Below are 20,993 nucleotides of genomic sequence, written 5' to 3' on the forward strand. Positions count from 1 at the left end.
TTGAACAAAGCCTAAGAAACAGAATCGCAGACATTTAGTTTGCTAGTTAAGTTAATTTGTATAGCACATTTCAGCAACAAGCAATCAGACATTTCAAAGTGCTTTACATTATGGAAACATAAAAGACATCATAAACACAATATAGAGTCAACAGTTGTGAAAACCATTAACAAACCTTACATTTTGATAAACATGTTTATCAATGTTTCATTTCTTATGGTTATAAAAGCAACTCTAAATAGCGGGGGTTTTAGTCTAGTTTTCAAGAAACTAATTGCAAAACAGACAAATGTTTTGTCTGTTTTGCAATTTTCTGGAAGTTTGATCCATATTTATGGTGCATGGAAGCTGAATGCTACTTCTCCATGTTTGGTTCTAAAGTTGATAGAAGGCCAACTTTGTAACCATCTTTATGTGGCTCTTTATGTTCAGGTCAGAGTTCATCACCACACCCAGATTTCAGCCTGATCTCTAGTTTCCAGCTTTAATAACTGAAGCTGTGCGATGACTCTAGATCGTTCCTCTTTTGATTCAAAGATAACTTCAGTTTTGTTTCTGTTCAGCTGGAAAACGTTACAGCACATCATTCATTGATGGAAGAAAACAGCATCAGTTTTAAGTTGATGTTGTTTGCAGTTTTCCTCTATTTATAACACTAAACAGAGGAAATGAAGTTCAGTTAATTTCAGTATCAACTGATTTAAGCAAGAATATTTGTTCTGCAGAACAAAGGAAAATAAGCCAGAACATCCAAATACATCAATATAAATATTAAAGCAAAAACTATTAGAAAACAAAGAATTTCAGATTTTCATGTGGAGAAATATTTATGTCACTTAATAATGATAGAAAACATCTGCAGTGATTTCCTTTGTGGCTTCTGGAACAGAGAGATCTACATTTAAACCAAAAAAATGAAGAACAGAACAGCAGAGCAGAGAAACATTAGAACAAGAACAATGAACCTTGATCAATAAGCAAAGTGAAAATCTATCTAGATTTCCAGAACTCTGCAGAGTCATCAGTGCAACCAACCCAAACTCCAGCCAGTAGCGGTTCAGTGAATGTGGTCTGGACTCTGTGGAGGAGAGTCATGGTTTCAGAGACGCTGTAGAAGGACAGAATACCTGCTCTGTGATCCAGGTACACTCCGATTCTGGAGGAAACTGGACCTGAGATGGGGGTCCAGATATCCTTGTGACCAAATTTAAAACTGTTTTGGGAACAAAACAATGTCCAGGATTTGTCATTACATCCTAAAAAACATTCCTTCATATTTTCTCCTCTGCTGATATTCTTGTATGCGACTGCTACACGAACCTTATCCCCACTCCACTCCACCTCCCAGTAACAACGTCCAGTCAGACTCTCTCTACTTAGAACCTGAACCCTATTAGTGAATCTGTCTGGATGACTAGAATAAGACTGACGTTTCTTCATCCGTGTCACCTTCCTGTTCCCCTCTGATAGTACCAGTCGTTTGTTTGCTGTATTTAGATCCAGAGTGATTTTACATGAGTATTTTAGGAATCCAGCTCTGCTCTTTGGTTCTAGTTCTGGTTGTAAATCATCCACCTCAGTGACCATCAGTGACATGTTTGTCCATGAGTCTCTCAGGACGTCCTGTAGTTTGTCTCTGAGCTCTGACACAGCTGCTGTCACGTCCTCAAAGTGTCTCAGAGGACGGATGTTGATCCTGGATGAGTGTGTAGACTCACTGAGTGCTGGCAGTGAGGGGTAGTTGAGGAGAAACTGGGTGTGATCCTCTGTGTGTGAGAGCTGCTCCAGCTCAGCGTCTTTCCTCTTCAGCTCAGTGACCTCCTGCTCCAGCTTCTCTTGAAAATCTTTGACTCGACTCACTTCAGCTTTCTGCTGGGATCTGATCTGCTGCTTCACATCAGAGCTTCTTTTCTGTAGGAGACGGATCAGCTCAGTGAAGATCTTCTTACTGTCCTCCACTGTTTTATCAGCAGAGCGATTGATGGCCTCCACCTCCTGTTGAAGCAGCTTCACATCTTCCTCTCTGTCCTGGATTCTCTGCTGGATGTTTCCTCGTCTCTCCTCCAGCTCTCCCTGTCTCTCAGTCCTTTCTACTGCAGCTGAGACTGTGTTGTGGTCTTTATGTTCATCCATGGTGCAGAGATAACAGACGCACTTCTGATCAGTGCGGCAGAACATCTTCATCACCTCATCATGCTTAGAGCAGATGTTCTCCTGGAGGTTCTTGGACGGCTCCACCAGCTTGTGTTTCTTAAAAGCAGCTGAATCATAATGAGGCTGAAGGTGTTTCTCACAGAAAGAGGCCAGACAGAATAAACAGGACTTGATGGCTTTCAGTTTTCTTCCAGTACAGGAATCACAGGCCACATCTTCATGTCCAGCAAAGAAGTGGTCAGCAGGAGCAGCTTGGAGTCCAGTCTTCTTCAGCTGCTCCACTAAAGCTGCTAGCATGGTGTTCTTCTTTAGCACAGGCCTCGGTATGAATGTCTCCCTGCACTGAGGGCAGCTGTGGATCCTCTTGCGATCCTCTTCATCCCAGTGGGTTTTAATACAGTTCATACAGTAGCTGTGTCCACAGGATGTAGTCACCGGATCCTTCAGTAGATCCAGACAGATCAAACAGGAGAACGTTTCTCGGTCGAGCTGATTCTGCTCCATTTCTGGTTTCAGTCACAGTGACTGTGTGAGTTTCACTTCCTGACAACAGAAACAGGTTTGAGCTTTTATCTGTAAATCACGTGTCAGTGCAGAGGGGCTGCAGCCAATCAGCTTTCACCTTCAGCAGCTGCTGGATCAACTCAGCATTAAGGCGTGTTTAAGAGCAAGAAGAACAGAAAAATCAGCCTTAGGGAAAGTCTGGAAGATGATTAACTGAATGAATGTTTTAAGGAGGGAATCTGATTATCCTGTTTTAGAGATGTAACAACAGCAATCAATCAATCAATCAAGTTTATTTTTATTGCACATTTCAAGGTAGTTCAAACGCTTTATATCATAAAATCATTTTTAAAAAATATTAAATTATTATACAGTCATCAATTGTGAAACCAGTAACAAGCATTACATTTTGTTAAGTACCACCATCAAAATCATCAAAACACATCAACTAAATTGATCAATGTTTCATCTGCTACTAATCAAAATTAACTCTATCCCGGTGGGTTGTTAGTCTAGATTTGAAGGAACTCAGTGTTTCGGCTGTTTTGCAGTTTTCTGGAGGTTTGTCCCAGATTTGTGGTACATAGAAGCTGAATGCTGCTTCTCCATGTTTGGTTCTGGTTCTGAGGATGCAGAGCAGAACCAGAACCAGAAGACCTGAGAGGTCTTGAAGGTTGATAAAACGGCAGCAGATCTTAATGTATTGTGGTGCTAAGTTGTTCAGTGATTTATAAACTAACATCAGTACTTTAAAGTCTATTCTCTGAGCTATGGGTGCCATTGGAAGGACTTTAGATCTAGGTGATGTTCTCTATCTTCCTAGTTTTAGTCAGAACTCCCACAGTAACGTTCTAGATCAGCTGCAGCTGGAGGATTGTTTTTTTAGGCAGACCTGTGGAGACAGTTACAGTAATCGATGCGACTAAAGATAAACTCATGGATGAGTTTCTCAGGATCCTGCTGAGACATTAGTCCTCTAATCCTGGAAATGTTCTCCAGGTGATAGAAGGCCGACTTTGTAACTGTCTTAATGTGGCTCTGAAGGTTCAGGTCAGAGTTCATCCTGACTTCTAGTTTCCATCTGTAATAACTGAAGCTGTGCATTGACTCTAGATCGTTCCTCTTTAGGTCCAAAGATAATAACTTCAGTTTTGTTTCTGTTCAGCTGGAGAAAGTCTTGGCACATCCACACATTTATCTGTTCTCAGCTTCTGTTCATGATTGGATGGTTCTGAGCCACCTGGTGACATTGTAATGTAGAGCTGTGTGTCATCTGCATAGTTATGGTAGCTAATCTTATTTCCACAGAGAGCAAGAAAACACAATACCAGTGGTTTTGAGGCACTGCACTAAATTACTAATGCCTGCAATTCCAGGTTTCATTTAATTTCCCTTAAGTCATTATTCCACCTTTATAACATCTGATGGTGCTAAAAGTTTGGTTTTGTTAATGACCACCATGTGCAGTGATGCTAACATTATTTTGCCCAGATCAGTCTAGAGATCTGTAACACATGCTACACGCTAATGCTAATATCTCCCGATTGTCAGGTTGAATAAACGGAAACTGCCTCCAAATCCAGACTTGGTGTCTTGTGGTTTATCTGATCACCACACAAAATCACACAACACAGAGGTCCAGCGCTCACACCAATCTCCCATCTGTCCAACAAAATATTGTTCCTTACAATCAGTTTGCAAATCATCAATAAATATCAGGAGGAGAGCCTCATGTTGGATGGAGGGAACAGATCCTTAGTGAACATATAAAACCTTCACAAAATCATCCAAAACAGCAAAAGATTGAACATTTATGAAGTTCAAATTAATATTTAGACCAATCAAATATCCACACATGATGTTTAGTAATTACACCTCACATTTAATATTGAGAATCTTTGTTTAAACACCAGATGTTAATAAACAATAAACCAATAAAAGTTCTGGCTTATAAGATATTTAAAGGAGCCACCAGTGCTTTATATTTAAATTAAAGTTTCATTATTCATGAAGAAGAAGTGAAAACATGCCCTTATAAGTTGGTTAGTACAGGTTAGTCTAAAACAGGGTTTCCCAACCAGTCGATCACAACCAATCATTGATCAGGAGACCAACTGAACGCCACCAGGAGGCTGAAATGAGCTCGTCCAGGTGCAGACTGGACCATTTTCCAGGCCGGGAACTTGATCTTAAAGCTAAATTTAATCCACTTTAACTCAGGTCAGTTTGTTGCTCCTGTTGTCCTCGCTGAAGATCTTCTTACTGTCCTCCACTGTTTTATCAGCAGAGCGATTGATGGCCTCAACTTCCTGTTGAAGCAGCTTCTCATCTTTCTCTCTGTCCTGGATTCTCTGCTGGATGTTTCCTCGTCTCTCCTCCAGCTCTCTCTGCCTCTCAGTCCTTTCTGCTGCAGCTGACACTACGTCATGACCTTTATGTTCCTCCATTAAACAGATGAGGCAGTCGCACTTCTGATCAGTGCGGCAGAACATCTTCATCACCTCATCATGCTTAGAGCAGATGTTCTCCTGGAGGTTCTTGGACGGCTCCACCAGCTTGTGTTTCTTAAAAGCAGCTGAATCATAATGAGGCTGAAGGTGTTTCCTGCAGTAAGAGGCCAGACAGAATAAGCAGGACTTGATGGCTTTCAGTTTTCTTCCAGTGCAGAAATCACAGGCCACATCTTCATGTCCAGCATAGCGGTGGTCAGCAGGAGCAGCTTGGAGTCCAGTCTTCTTCAGCTGCTCCACTAAAGCTGCTAGCATGGTGTTCTTCTTTAGCACAGGCCTCGGTTTGAATGTTTTCTTGATGGCAGCTGTGGGTCCTCTTGCAATCCTCTTCATCCCAGTGGGTTTTAATACAGTTCATACAGTAGCTGTGTCCACAGGATGTAGTCACCGGATCCTTCAGTAGATCCAGACAGATCAAACAGGAGAACGTTTCTCGGTCGAGCTGATTCTGCTCCTTTTCTGCTCTCAGTCACAGTGACTGTGTGAGTTTCTGAAACGCTTATCTGTAAATCAGGTGTCCATGCAGAGTGGGTGCAGCCAATCAGCTTTTACCTTCAGCAAATGTTGGATCAACGCAGCTTCAAGGTATGTTTGAGTGTAGGAAAAACAGGAAAATCAGGCTTAGGGAAAACCTGGACAACTTACTGAATGAATGATGTAAGAAGTGACTCTGGTTGTCCTGTTTTAGTTAGTGAAGTAACAACAGTATTAAATCATTCAAGTTTATTTTATCGCATTTCAGCAACAAAGCAGAACCAAAATGTCATAAAAAATGTCATAAAAACATCATACACTCGACCGAGCATTCGAATTTTTTCAGGCATGGACTTTTCAGCATAACAAATGTTAATTGTCCAATATAAACGGAAAGTTACTTTGGTACTCTTTGGCATCTTGCCTTAAGAACATAGTTTGACAGGCGCCTTACTAGCTTTTTTTCCCTATAAAACTTGTTGCTAACTATTCAGTTTACGAGCTAAGTATTTAGTTTGCATATTAAATATTTAGCTTTCAAATAAAAAATTCAGTTAGGATGATTTTATTTTTGATATTTCTAAATATGTTTTTCTTTTAAGTAAATATCCTTTTTTTAAAGTTTGTATACTCCAGTTAACAATTAATTAATTACTAAATTAGTTGACGATTTTTTGAATATTTGATTAATCACAATTAATCTTTTCAACAGTGTTCCAGTTAATTTTCTTTCAGTCGAAATATATGTTATGCTTCTATATTTAAATGATAGTTATGATGGTGAAACATCTGAGGAATTTGTACTCATGTACCACTGAAATTGGCCCCCAAATATTTTATTTATGTGGTAAAAAGAAGTAATAACACTTGAACTAAAGCAGAGAAAGTTGTATCTACTTCAGAAAACAAAGTCACCATTCACATTAGCAATCAATGTTTAATTGGGTGAATCCTTGTGCAAACCCCCCTTCAGACCGCTGACCTCAGACGACTAATTAACTGTTAAATCTCACAAAGGTCAACCGTGTCCCAACCAAGGATGAAGAGAGTAGCCACCATATGGCTAAAGATGCTAGCTGTGTGTCTTCACTGCTCTTTTAATCTTTTGAGCTAATTGTACGCCCCTTCTACTCCTGGTGACGGCGGCCGAGGCCCCCGGCAGACAAAATGTGGTCAAACTCTAATCTACTTAACTGCTTTCCACTTTGTTTTTCCAATTATGGTGAGGATCTGTTTGTTGAGGGTCTGAAACACGCTGACATCAACATTAATTATGCTCCACAAGCATAAAAAGGTCTGCTTTGATTTAAATGAGCATGAAACCGATGAAGATGACAGATGTGTAAATCTGTGATGAATTAGATGTAGAATAATTTATTTTAACTATATATGTAATAATTAAAACAGGGCTGAAATGATTAATCAGATTAATTGTGATTAATCAATTTTTGAAATACTTGTTAACTAATTTAGTCAGTTATCAATCGTTCACTGGAATATGCAGACACTAAAAATGGCCGTTTAATGAAAAGAAACTACATAGTTAATTAACCCAAAACTGTACAAAAATATATAATTTTTTTCATTTAAGATAAAAGCATCTTTGTAAATATGTTCTACATAAAAGTGACAGTTTTACCTCCTAGTTTTAGGCAATTCAGACCTAAAATGCTCAAAAAAAGCTGAAATATTTTGTTTTATAGGTTTAATTTCTTATGTAAAAGCCAAAACATGATGTTACTAACGATTATTTTAGTTATCGATAAATCTTAATTGATTATTGTGACAATTAATTGTATAAAAAAGCCTTTTTGTATAATATTAGAAATACATTCAAAGGTGCAAATAAACAAATAATTTATCTTTTAAAGAAGAAAAGCATTTTATTGCCTAAAAGGCAGTAATATAGCATTCCTTTAGTGATTCTGAAATGGATGAAGCTAAAACTATGCCACTTGAAGAGTTTTGGGTGAAACACATTTATAGACAAAGGAGTTTTAAATGTAAAATATATAAATATTTGTTGTACTATTTTGACTTAATTACTGCTCTGAGTATGTTGTCTTTTAAACTAATGGTGTGTTTTTTTGCATACTCTTGTTAACGAGTAATCGATTACTAAATTAGTTGACAATTATTTGAATGATTGATTAATCGTTTCAGTCCTGATCCTAACCGGCTTCCTTTCAGCTGAAAGGGATGATTTGATTCTGTTTGTAGATGCTGGCATCGTGGTGAAACATTTGCGTAACTTGTACTGATGTACAGTTTATTTTTTCAGTAATCAATTAATCATGATTAATTGTCTCAGCTCTGACCCTAACCGACGTCCTTTCAGCCGAAATGAAAGGAAAATAATTTTCTTTCATTGGTTTGGCTTTTAGATGCTGGCATGATGGTGAAGCATCTAAGTAACTTGTACTCATTTGAATTTGATTATTTCAATAATTGGTTAATCACAATTAATCGTCTCAGCCCTGACCTTAACCAACTTCTTTTCAGCTGAAAGGGATAATTTGGTTCTGCTTTTAGATTCTGGCATGGTGGTGAAATATCTGAGTAACTTATACTCATTTATAGTTGATTATTTCAGTAATCTATTCATCACGATTAATCATTTCAGTCCAACATTATTCAACGTCATTTCAAATATCTATATACTGTATATTTTATCATGTTAGCTTGGTGTTGTTGGGGGCCCCTGGTGGTGTCGGCGCTCTAAGCAGCTGGTGAACCTGCATCTGCTTTGGGCCGGCCCTGCCTGTTAATGAACTTCATTATTACCTCCGTGACCAGGTCGAAGGGGAAAAAGTGGAGGAAACGTGAGTTAATAGGCAGCTCCTCTGCAAACACTGGGGGTCTTCATGAACGGGAAGCAATCACACAGATCAAATATACAGCAGCTGGAATCTGGGACAAATTGAAGAGGCAGGTATGTTTAATAATCTCATGTGATCGTCCTGGTCGATGACAGACAGAGCAGCGAAGCGTTGACTGATGAGGACACGAGGAGAGCTAGTCTAAAGTTACAACTCCTGCAGCTCCAGGAATCCTCAGAAAGATCCATGTCTGAGCGGCACCATCGTTCTGCCAATGTGACTGATTGATCCAGTAGATGAACAGTAAAGATTAAGAGGATGACAAATAGGCATGCTGCTTACACAGCGCTTGGGGCTTAATCCTCCACCCCTCCACCCCTCGGGTCCCTTTTGAGGACCTGCTGCCGAGGCGGACACGCAGACGGCGGCGGCGTTCCCAGCAGGGAGGACACACGGACCTGTTGATGCTCAACAAGGAGCCACTCACGATCCTCTGACTCCACATTGCTTTAAACAAGGCCCAGAAATTTAGGAAGTCTTCATTTTTATATCTTAAAGTAAAAAAGAGAGAAAAACGTCTTTATTGGTGATTAATTATGGAGGATCACCTGACGAAGATCCCCATGATGCCTTCAGCTTCTCCAGCTGAATCTTCAGGCAGCGGCGGGACGGAGGACAGCAGAGGAGGTACGAAGGCCAGAAGTCAGCAGCAAAAACTAAATATTACCAAGTATTTTTTATTTAGTTTGTACTGCAAATATTTTAGAACCCTTGAAATAAGGCAAAACTAACTTATAAGTAACTTTTCAGCAAGATGTAGGAACTTGTTGTAAGTCAGTAATGCCTTAATATTGATGAAAACGTTTTAGTTATAAGTGAAATAATCCAGCAGAACAAAATATTTTTCCCATATTATAAGTTACAGTATAATGTGGCAGATTATTTCATCTAGCATACTATTTTCATCATGTGCTAGATGAAAATAACTTGCACATTTTCATTTATAGTCAGGAATTATTCACTTAAAATAAGTTCATATAAGTTCAAAAGTCACCTGTAAGTTAATTTTATCTTATTATTAAGATACTTGCACAAGAAATTAGACCAAAAATACTCTGTAAGATTTTGTGTTTTTGCAGCGTTGTGGCTATTTTAGTAAATAGCCACAACTTTATCTCAGCATAAATACTTCTGACGTCTCTGAGTTAGAATTTTATATACAACAAGATATTAGGATAAGAAAATACTGAACATTTGAACTTTGTGCTTTCTTGTTATGTTTCATTAAACCCGTCAAATTAAGTCCCAGTTTTATCTCCACTCACTTCTGTTTTTTGTGTAAGATTTTGTTTTTTATTGCATCTAATAAAATGAAAAATTGCATGTTTATCCTACATTTAAGTGTTTATTCCACATCTTTAATACACCAAAAAGATTATTATAATGAATTTATTCATAGTAAATATATATATATATATATATAAATCAAAACATGTCTAAATAAGCTTTGGATGTTTTTAAGTTAATGTTAAAAGATTTAATTGTTCTATTTTTCTACAACCCCGCATCATTTGTTTACAGTTGTTTATCTGTCAGGAAAAATAAAAACTTTTTGCAGTTAAAATATTGAGCTTGGCCTTGCTGCAGCTTGAATAAAATACTGAAACTATAGACAGACAGGTAACAACTTTATTAATCTCTTTGGGATTTTCCCTTTGGGAAATATTGAAAATAAACACAAGTTTATATTGTTGTCATGCAAAAAAAAATCCACATCTAAAACAAAACTAAATTAATCATTATCTTCTAGGTTTATTAAAAATACTTCAAATACTCAAAGCAAAGGTGTCACAGTAAAGTGTTTAAGGTGAGCTTTTTAAACAAATTCAATTTTATTTGTATTAGCAGTTGTTGATCTGCCATTTCGTTTTTATAAAAATTCAACTCTTTCATTTGCATCAAACATTAACTTATGAAAATGATATATTTAAACAATTATTAAAGGTACAGAGAAGCCTGGAGAAAGATTATTGCAAAAAAAGGAGAAAATATTCTTCAATTTCTGATAGATGATAGATGACACACAGAAAGTTTTTATCTAGCTGTTGGTGCAGATGGTAGGCTCGTGTGTGAAACAATACCCAGCCTGCGGATGAATGGCACCATAACGAACCGGCGGCTTTGTGTGTTTTCTTTTTGACTCGCAGCCAAGAGTCCAGCTCCAGGAAAAGCTCTGAGTCCGGCGCTGGTGTGCAAAGTGTGCGGCGACACCAGCAGCGGCAAACATTACGGCATCTACGCCTGCAACGGCTGCAGCGGCTTCTTCAAGCGCAGCGTGAGGAGGAGGCTCATCTACAGGCAAGGACGGATCAGAAACGGTTTCTGTGAAATACAGCTGGTGAATGCTGGGAAAATAAGGCGAATTATCCAACAAGTCCTATCAGATTCACAATTTTACAGCAGAAAACTCATAAAGTCGCATTAAATGTGTAACAGGTTACAGAAAATGTATAAAATTCAGAAAACTTTCAACATGGTGTTAAAAAGTCTAATTAGAAAAACCTGAAAGTTGCTTTAATCTAATTAAAGTCAACCTTTGTGTATTTTCAGTCAATTTTAAAAATAAAAATACATTTAATTTTATTCCTGACACTTCAATTAGTGCAACTACAGTTGTTTTTATTTATTTTAAGTTGACTGAGAAAAACATTCTCATTTTCAATGTACTTCACAGAAAATATTGTGAAATGGTTTAATTTTTACATTAATTTATAAATTGTGGATTTATCATTGTCTTAAATATAAATTCTTTAGACTTTCCATTGATTCCTCAGTGGCAGCCCCAAAGGGCGGGCAGAGGGGCCTTTACTATTTTTTTATTTTTTTAATTAACCCTATAATGACTTAAAATATGAACATCTGTAAATAACATACTGAACATTTATTTGTCTGGCTTATAAACATTTGTTTTGAATTTGGAGCAGTTTAAAGTCTTTACAGTAAATATAAGAAGATGTTGGATTTGACATTTGACCTTAATTGACGCTGCTGTTTTTCTACATAAAAATAGCTAAAGAAATATTACATCTAAAGTCTTTCTAGTCTTATTGATTTAAACTGAGTAGAAATACCACTTTCTACAGAAAGAGATTAGGGCCACTGGAAAAACGACCTTAAACTCAGAATTCTGACTTTAGAATTTAGAATTCTTTTGAATTTTAAAGTCAGAATTCAGAATTCTAAAGAATTCTACTGTCAGAATTCTTAGATTAAAGTCTGATTCTTTTTTTTTTCAGTGGCCCTAATCCTCTTCCGCCCCTTTAAAGCTGTTTATTAATAAGTGATGAACATAGTAGGGGGATGAAAAACCATTGCCTCCCTTTTAAAAGCCTGACTGGGTTAACAGGTGCCAGGCCGGTACTGGGATGTGTCCCGTTGACAAAGCCCATCGGAACCAGTGCCAGGCGTGTCGGCTAAAGAAGTGTCTGCAGGCGGGCATGAATAAGGATGGTACGTCCCCATAAGCTTTAATAAAGGTGGGACAACTTTAGTTTCTCCTAAAGTAACCAGATTCTGACCTGCAGCCGTGCAGAACGAGCGGCAGCCTCGCAGCACCGCTCAGGTCCGTCTGGACTCCATCGACGTCGACCCTGAGAAGGAGCACCTGGCCACCACACGGGAGCCCCCCTCCTCCTCTTTGTCCTCCTCTTCCTCCTCCTCCTCGGCCTCCAGCGGCTCTGTCATCACGTGGCCCCACATCACCTCCTCCATGTCCATCAGCTCCTCTGTGGCGCCGCCGCGCTGCATCAGCCCCCAGAACAACCACCGCTTCATGGCCAGCCTCATGACGGCCGAGACCTGCGCCAAGCTGGAGCCCGAGGACGGTGAGGAGGAAACTGTTCCCGGCAGAAATACTGACAAAGAGAAACACGTTACCGTAATATTACTGGGGGAAAAAATCCTTCTTTACTTTAATACTCAGTCAGTCTAATCTAAAGTTAAGCAATCTTATCGATCCAATAATGATTGACAATTTTCTTAAAAACCTGAGTTTTCTCTTGTCAAGAAGGCTGACTGTTTCTCTGTAACATGAAAGTCTAAAATTTTTCATACTGCATCAAATACCAACTGAATTAGATCTGAAACAATTACCTTGCCATGAATCGATTATTCAAATAATCGTCAACTAATTTAACAATCGATTAATTGTTAACTGGAGTATACAGATTTTTTAAAAAGACCATTTGCTTAAAATCAGATTCAGAGCAGTAATTAAGCCAAAACTGTACAAAATGTGCATTTAAGATAAAAACTTCCTTTTCTAAATGTTTCCAGTTCAAACTCATCCAGTTCAAACTCACTGAAGGAATGATAAATTACTTAATTTTAGGCAGCAAAATGTTTATTTTCTTATTTTAAAAAGGAATTACATTATTTACTTGCACCTTTTAATGCAGTAATTGTGATTTACTGATTATTGAAATAATTGTCAACTAATTTAGTGATCGATTAACTTTATGCACTCTCATAAAAGGCATTTTACTGAAGAACAACACAGTCTTATCCATAATTAAGCCAAATCTATACTAAAATTTAAAAAACTTCTTTGTAAATATATATTCTACAGTTACTAAATGAATGCTGGTATTGAATTTTAAGGAACTAAAATGTCTATTTTTATCTTTTAATGTATTCCTGATATTGTACAAAAAGGCTGAAGTGGTTAAATGAAAAATATGCAGAATGTGACAATTTTTCAACCGATTAATCCTCAGAATAATCGTGAGTTGCAGTCCTGAGTGGATAAATAGAAACTGTGGTTTTCGCACCTTATTAAAGTCAGAGTGAACTCAAAATCAACCGTGCTTATTCGGCGTCATGGTTTTTTTTTTCTAGAACATGTTTAAAATTTTTTTTATCTGATCCACTTTTCTGTCGTCATATCTTCACCTTTGTATCTTCAGTGTAATTTTTGGATAAGATGCCGTTGCACCGTCATGTTGCTCGGCTGAATGAAACGATATTAAGATGAACATTTAAGGAGCTTGTCAAGTGTTTATACTTCAGAACATACCGGCGTAAAAAAAGCAGTTTTCATCCCACAATGGACACTTTGGACCGATTCCCTTTTAAGAAACGCGCCATGCGCCATCTTTGTTTCTCTTTCAAACGGCTCCGGATGACCAGCGGCGCCCTGTGCTGGATGGAGGCCAAACTACACCACTAAAATAAGGGCCAACTGTACCTTATTAGTTAATCAATTGAAACTAATTTCAATCTAATAAACCATTAGTGAACAATTAATCAAAAGGCGATTGGTTTATTTGGATAAGCCAAATAAATCCGGTTTTCTGTCTAAAGCTCATCTTTTTGTTTTCAGTTGATGAAAATATTGACGTGACGAGCAACGAGCCGGAGAGGGCGTCCTCGGAGTACCACATGGCTCTGTACCCGTCCAGCTCCGAAAACGTCTACGAGACCTCGGCCAGGCTGCTCTTCATGTCGGTGAAATGGGCCAAGAACCTGCCGGTTTTCTCCAACCTTCCTTTCAGAGACCAGGTGAGATTCATGTAGAAGGTTTTAAAAGCCGAACTTTACAGCATAAACTGTAAATAAATTAAAGTTTCTCAGGCAGACGGGGAAAAAAATCTACTTAAAATATTCAATTTATTGCAATTTTTATAGGGCAGAACATCACACAAAGACCAATATTGTCAAAAAATATATGTATATAAAATTTGTACTGTATTGCAATAAAACATCCAATGAAAATAAATGCATACATAAGCCTAGTTTATGACTATATTCCAAATACTATTTAAATTATTATTTTTTATTAAATTATAGAAAAAAATTCTTATTAGCATATGACTATATTTAAAATACTAATGAAACTAATATTATTTAATTTATATAAAAACATTTATTTTCAACATATTTATATTGTAATATCTGTTATGTGTTAATTTGATCAACACATTTTTTGCAAATAGGGAATAAAATATTTTTAAAGAGTAATTTAGGGCTGCAACTATCGAATACTTTATTAATCGATTAATCTATCAATTTTACAATTAATCAATTAATTGGATATAAATTTTGCACATTCTCCAGGTTTGTCTTTTTACCACTTAAGCTTTTTTAAAATAATATATCATAAATACAATGAAATATGAAAATTAACAAACAATTCAATTTCTCTTTAAAATATGAAAATATATATTTTCTTGCCTAAAATGCAATGAAATGTATTTATTTTTGTACAGTTTTGACTGTGTTCTATCAACAAAATTACTTTTTTTAGTCTATATTCTCCAGTAAACAATTATTCTATTACTAAATTAGTTGACTATTATCTCATTAATCAATTAATCACGATTAACCCGATTAATCGTTTCACTCCTACAATAATCAAATTTTTTTTTTCTGTTTTTAATGAAAATTTCGAACCTTTTGGAACTAATTAGTTTATATTAATTCAATTAGAACAACAATGGAAGCTTCAGTTTCCACACAATACTAACTAATCTGCTTAAAATAATTAATAAGTGATCATTTTAAAGATTTTCTTCCTGTTTTTATCGCTCAGGTGATCCTGCTGGAGGAGGCGTGGAGCGAGCTGTTTCTGCTCTGCGCCATCCAGTGGTCTCTCCCTCTGGAGAGCTGCCCGCTGCTCTCCCTACCTGACCTTTGCCCTGGCATGCAGGGCAAAACCAGCTACACCACCCTGGACCTGCGCCTCCTGCAGGAGGCCTTCAGCCGCTTCAAGGCCCTCGCTGTCGACCCCACAGAGTTCGCCTGCCTCAAGGCCATCGTGCTGTTCAAGCCAGGTCAGCGTCAAACCAAATCAGCCTTTCAGACGAAGAGCTGGGTGAAACTTTAATGATTTAATAATGTGGTTTAACTTTGCAAACAGAGACTCGAGGTTTAAAGGATCCAGAACAGGTGGAGAACCTCCAGGACCAGTCCCAAGTCATGTTGGGACAACACATCCGCTCACATTACCCGACCCAACCAGCCAGGTAAAATCCTCACTGTTCTGATTTAAATGTATAGCTGCAATGATTATTTCAGTCATTGATTAATCTACCATTCTGACAATTAATCGATTAATAAAACCCGGTCACATTCTGCAACTTTACGTTTAACCATTTTTTGAAATAGATTCTAAAAACACAAATAATAATTCAATTCCTTTTTAAATAAGAAAATAAACATTTTATTACCTAAAGTTTAATGAATGCTTGATCATTTGTGGTAGAAGATGCATCTGCACCATAAAAATATTTCTAACATCAACATGAGAAAAGATCAGTGCTTTCTGATTGACTCGACATCAATACAGTGTAGCACTGATCTGTTGAATATTTAATTAACTGATTAATAAGTGAAAGAAGAAGGTGTTTTATAGGAGTTTTTTATGTTAAAAAACTGGCATTTGAAAAGTTCTGTGTACAAGATATTTAGAGAACCTCTACATTTAAATGTTTTTTTATCTTAAATGTAAGAAGTATATATATTTTTGTAGGGTTTTGGCTTAATTGCTGCTCTTCGTAAGCTGTTCTTTTAGCAAACAGCCTGTATACTCCAGTTAAGGATTAATCTATTCCAAAATTAGTTAACAATTATTTCTATAATCGATTAATCATAATTAACTGTTTCGGTCCTGTATGTAGCTCTAAAATATATCACTTTTTAACAATAGCAACCAAAAATATAAGATCTATACATATAAAAGCACATTTTTTAAATCAGAAAAGCCCAAAACCCAATATGTTTAGATATTTTCATCAAAATACTAATAATAGTTTACACTAATTTAGGTTTTTACACGTTATGGCCACTAGATGGCGCCAAAACCCAAAAGAACTTCGTTTTGTATTTGTCATTTTAATGTTCTGTAGCCTGAAGTTTGGGCTTTATGTCATACATTAAACAGCGCACATCACTGTATTCTATGTAATTAGTGTGGTAAACAGTTTTGTGGTACGTTTTTCTTTCTTTTACAGCTTTTCAAAAATACAAAAGAGGTGGATGTTAATTTTAGTGACCTTTAACAGCAAATCTATTGGAAACCAACAACCAAACAATTTATTTACTACAAAACTAAAAATGTAAGAAATTAAAGAAAAAAAGATAAAGAACTATATAATGTCAAATAATCACAAAGTCTAAATAAAGTAAAATATTAAATAAAGAAAAAAAATATTTAAATAAAATAAATACATATAAATAAATAGTAAACATATGAATAATAAAAATAACATGAATAAAAGTGACTTACGTATATAATTAACATAATAATTATTTTAGAGGCTTTGTGATGTTGTAGTTGGTATTTTATTATGATTTGGTTTGTGTTTCCCTCTGATGCTGATTTTTTTATGATTTGTTGACTGTTCAGGTTCGGAAAGCTGCTTCTCCTCCTTCCCTCGCTGCGTTTCGTGAACTCGGAGCGGATAGAGCTGCTGTTTTTCCACAGAACAATCGGAAACACTCCCATGGAGAAACTCCTGTGCGACATGTTCAAAAACTAATCGGACTCATGGAGTCATCTAATTTCTCCCTAACTGGACTCAATATTTGCTTTTTTTTCATTCTGTATAAATATTTAATAATTATGCATGCTGTTTATTTTTTTGTAAATGTCCTTTTATTGTTGGCTAATTGCTTCCATATTGGGTCGTTCTGGATGATAAAAATGCAGCTCATCCTCTGTCAGTTTGTATCATATTTAGATGCTGACAAACCTTGTTTATCTGAAAATGTGACCCAGATCTTTTATCGTTTGTTCATAGATGAACTGTTTATATCTTTTGTCGCTAATGGGAATCCCGTGTTTGTGTTTTTTGTGTGTTGATAAAGTGAAAAACCCTCTAAGTTTGGTCCTTAACTTCGTCACTCCACATTATGGCGAATTAAAAGTGAGTTATTCAAAGACGCTAAGCAACAGCGCCCTCTGCTGTCTGGATAAAATAAAACCTCGAGAAGAAAAGGATAAATTACAGCACAGTTTCCGCCATCTCAAATTAAATACTTTTAAGAACATTGTGACTATAATTTAAGACGTACATCGCCACAGAATTGTACAAACTTCGTCGATAAATTTGCTGTTACACATGACGCAGTAAAGCTAGATGCTAACTACGTAGCTAGATTCTTTGCTAGTTAGTAGCTAGCTAACCACCAGACGGCTTTTTACTTCAACTGTCTCGACTCTTTTTTTAGTGTAACTTTTAACTTTATTGTTAGTATTATTATTGACAGATTTGTATGAACAACAAGGCAGTAATCCAAATATTTATTCAAATATAAATATGAAATTAAACACGAGCAGAAAGGACAATAAACTAAAAAGAAAGGAGAAAATAAATTTTAAAAACACTGAAAACGGGATGACTTCGGACTACAAAACTGCTACATTATGTTGTTGAATAATGTTGAGAAGTCGCTTAGCATTAGGGTTCATCATTACTTTAATAGCTTTTACATAGCACGGAATCACAATAAGAAAAACACAAAACTTAAGATATTTTTAATGGATTTGTGTATGATTTTACAAGGATTAGTAACAGAGTTAACCAAAAGGTAGTTTATTTTTTTGCAGAAAGACCAAAAATAATGTCTTTCTGACAGAATTGTCCCAGCTAAGAAATAGTTGGTTATAACCATTTAAAAACATCTTGCAAAAACGCATCAGAGAACTTAATGAAAGAATAATAGGTCTGTTTCAGCACCATCATTGCAGTAAAAATAACAGTTGGTTTCAAAATAAAATGCCGGTTCAAATAGTCATTGGAAGGATACATATTATTAACTGTTCTGCTGAAGGAAAAGTCCAGCAAGAACAAAACCCATAGAATATACAACATTAAATAGTCCTGCCAAGAAAAAATTTAAGACCTATGATTAACGTATTAAAAGTCAATTTACTTAAAAAGATAATTTAAGACATTTGAAGGCCTCAATGTTAGATACATGAATTTAAGACTTCTCAAGGATGCGTGTACACCCTGAACCGTTGCTTTATCTCTTTCTAACGAGGGGAGATACAATCAGATTGACGTCCTTTCTGATTTACTGCAGTATATTCCTGGACCTCACCGGCATCTTGTTTAGGATAATAAGTTCTGTTCGCCTATTTTAAGAGTTCATTATGGATGACAGACATTTAGAGAAGAAGCAGAAGTCATTTTCCATGTCTTACTAACAATAATCAGACTGAAAGTTACTGCATCTCTAACTTATTGGACAATTACATCCAAAACATTCCCAACTTTTTCGTTAAACATTAACTTCTCTGATCTCTTTTCTTTTGCTTTGACATTGTGTTTTGGTTCTTTATTGTCTTCAGAGACCAGGTGATAATCCATTTTGTGTTTCTAACACCAGGTTTTAATGTGATGCATACATATTGAGGGCTTTGGAAGAGAAAAATGACCCACAGTACCACAGATACCCCACCATACATGGCATTTTTCACATGTTACAAGTGAAATAATCTGCTAATACTTTTTTTTTTCTTGTTTCATTATTGACTTGAAACAAGCTAACATATCTTGCTGAAAATTTACCTGTAAGTTAGTTTTGTCTTATTTCAAGTGTATTAAGATATTTACACTAAAAGACAAATAAATATTAGGCAATATTTTGTGTTTTTGCAGTGTATTCCAACATGGTCTCATGGTGACACATGTTGGAAGGTTAATTCATTTGTAAATTTGAAAGTAGCCTACATGTGACAAAAACAGTCTGAATTTCTTCCATTAATCTAAATTGTAACAACTTTAAAATCAATCATCCCACGTTTGGAGGCCTTAGTCCTCGACGTCGCAGGTTCGACTCCCAGTCCCGGCGACCTTTGCTGCATGTCTTCCCCCCACTTTCCTGTCTGCCTAGTGTCGCAAAAACTCTTCGGAGAAAACAACAACAACTTTAAAATCAATAAAATAATTTTAAAAATACATGCATGGATTAATATCTACATATTTGTGGTTTTAAATACGTTGCCTTTAAAATGAACGAGAATCTTTTTCACTGAGGTTTACAGTAGTTTGAACTTGAAAAGAGTAAAATTTAATTTCATATCATGTCTTGCAGAAACAGCCTGGTTACAAATGATTCCTGCTTCAAATAAGATTTGACTCCAGACAGCGACTGAAGTGACGGCTGACGTACTTCAGCTAAATGTCAGCTTGATAAGAACCGCCACTCACTTTTCCTTCTTCTTCTTTAAACAGAATGAAACATTCAGATATGAGAACAAACATGTTTTCATCTCCAAATTCAGAGCTATGAGCTGGAATCTGAAACTCAAAAGCAGAAATGAAAAATTTGCAGTTTATCAGTCCAAGGATGTAATTAAAATCTAATTCAGGACAGGAAGTTGCTTCCAGTGGATAAACTGCAGCTTTTTTTTTTTATTAGAAATCCCAGAGCAGGTGATTAAAAACTGATTGGTCACATGAATGAGCTCATGCACTGAGTATGGGAGACATAAAACTCTTTTTTAAAGATTTGTTTTAAAGTACCAAAATCTCCCAGATAACTTCTCTAACTTTACACTGCAAAAAGACAAAAACTAATTACCAGAGGTAATGTCTTGAAATAAGAAAAAACTAACTTTTAAGTAACTTTTCAGAAAGATACTGAGCTTGTTTTAAGTCAATAATTCCTTAATATTGATGGAAAAACATATCAGCTTGACTGGCAGATTATTTCATTTACAACATGGGAAAAATGTAATTTTATAGGTGAAATATTCTGCCAGTGGAACAAAAACGTTTTCTGAGATTTGAAGGAATTGTTTACCTCAAACAAGCTCCTAAATCTTGCTGAAAAACTACTTGTAAGGTATTTATGTATTATTTAAAGTGTACTAAGATATTGACACTAGAAACCAAAGTAAAATTACTTGGTGTGATTGTGTGATTTTGATGTGTAACTCCTTTCACAGTCTGTCTTTTTTCCAGAAAGTCTTAGTCTAACAGGAGAAAAGCCGTTCCTCACGTGTCAGTGCTCTAATTTTGACCTTTCCTCAGCTTGACTCAGACAAAGCCTCCCTTTGTTTAATAAGGGGTTTTCACCTTATTATAGGATTAGTTTCTTAAGCAACAGGCAATAAGCAAATATATTTTGCTGCCGAGTTGCAGAAAAATCTGCATGGCATAACAATACAATCCAGACAAGAAATCACTCAATCTGGTGTTTCAAGATGAAAACAAACAAAGGAATGAGTAATAATAATATCGCATTTCACAAATGTATAAAATAAATGGAATCAAATGAAGCACATTCTTTCATTTATTCATCGATATACATGCAATCAGTTTAAATGATCTATTTATCTCTGAAATTACTGGCAGATGTTAGGGCATTCCTATCAGGACACAGTTATCCCCCTTCTCGCCTCTGGGGGCGCTGCACCAAGAATCACTGAAGGTAACGACAAGAAAACCGCTGAAGAAGAAACTGAGCAAAAACGTTCATCTTCAGGAAATGTAAACACGAACGGAGTGGCGTCAGATTTTAG

General features: G+C 36.3%; 3 protein-coding genes across 3 annotated transcripts; 1 reads left to right on the forward strand and 2 right to left on the reverse strand.

Moving 5' to 3' along the window:
- Nucleotides 1–498: 498 nt before the first annotated feature.
- Nucleotides 499–2,694, reverse strand: LOC111608355 (tripartite motif-containing protein 16-like). Its single transcript, XM_023331961.1, has one exon. The coding sequence runs from the start codon at nt 2,656–2,658 to the stop codon at nt 991–993; it is 1,668 nt and encodes a 555-aa protein (XP_023187729.1). The 5' UTR covers nt 2,659–2,694; the 3' UTR covers nt 499–990.
- Nucleotides 2,695–4,874: 2,180 nt separating this feature from the next.
- LOC102223487 (tripartite motif-containing protein 29-like) lies at nt 4,875–8,966 on the reverse strand. The gene is made up of 4 exons (XM_023332321.1): nt 8,920–8,966; nt 8,378–8,502; nt 5,529–5,627; nt 4,875–5,473 (listed from the first exon to the last, which is right to left on the reverse strand). The coding sequence occupies exons 1-4, from the start codon at nt 8,964–8,966 to the stop codon at nt 4,875–4,877; spliced, it is 870 nt and encodes a 289-aa protein (XP_023188089.1).
- On the forward strand, nt 8,907–17,394 carry LOC102220885 (photoreceptor-specific nuclear receptor-like). Its single transcript, XM_023332782.1, has 8 exons — nt 8,907–9,148; nt 10,669–10,819; nt 11,868–11,971; nt 12,046–12,345; nt 13,842–14,020; nt 15,051–15,291; nt 15,378–15,483; nt 16,866–17,394. The coding sequence occupies exons 1-8, from the start codon at nt 9,058–9,060 to the stop codon at nt 16,996–16,998; spliced, it is 1,305 nt and encodes a 434-aa protein (XP_023188550.1). The 5' UTR covers nt 8,907–9,057; the 3' UTR covers nt 16,999–17,394.
- Nucleotides 17,395–20,993: the final 3,599 nt, after the last annotated feature.

Source organism: Xiphophorus maculatus, chromosome 4, assembly GCF_002775205.1.
Source record: "Xiphophorus maculatus strain JP 163 A chromosome 4, X_maculatus-5.0-male, whole genome shotgun sequence".
Taxonomy (NCBI): domain Eukaryota; kingdom Metazoa; phylum Chordata; class Actinopteri; order Cyprinodontiformes; family Poeciliidae; genus Xiphophorus; species Xiphophorus maculatus.

Excerpts from the sequence above, each read along its gene's own strand:
- LOC111608355 (XM_023331961.1), bottom strand. The coding sequence starts at position 2,658 with ATGGAGCAGAATCAGCTCGACCGAGAAACGTTCTCCTGTTTGATCTGT.
- LOC102223487 (XM_023332321.1), bottom strand. The coding sequence starts at position 8,966 with ATGTGGAGTCAGAGGATCGTGAGTGGCTCCTTGTTGAGCATCAACAG. Across the intron at positions 8,503-8,919 it reads TCCTTGTTGAGCATCAACAG|ACCCCCAGTGTTTGCAGAGG; the intron begins GTCCGTGTGTCC and ends CCGTTCATGAAG. Across the intron at positions 5,628-8,377 it reads CCGGCCCAAAGCAGATGCAG|AAAAGGAGCAGAATCAGCTC; the intron begins GTTCACCAGCTG and ends GACTGAGAGCAG.
- LOC102220885 (XM_023332782.1), top strand. The coding sequence starts at position 9,058 with ATGGAGGATCACCTGACGAAGATCCCCATGATGCCTTCAGCTTCTCCA. Across the intron at positions 12,346-13,841 it reads CAAGCTGGAGCCCGAGGACG|TTGATGAAAATATTGACGTG; the intron begins GTGAGGAGGAAA and ends TTTTGTTTTCAG. Across the intron at positions 15,484-16,865 it reads TACCCGACCCAACCAGCCAG|GTTCGGAAAGCTGCTTCTCC; the intron begins GTAAAATCCTCA and ends TTGACTGTTCAG.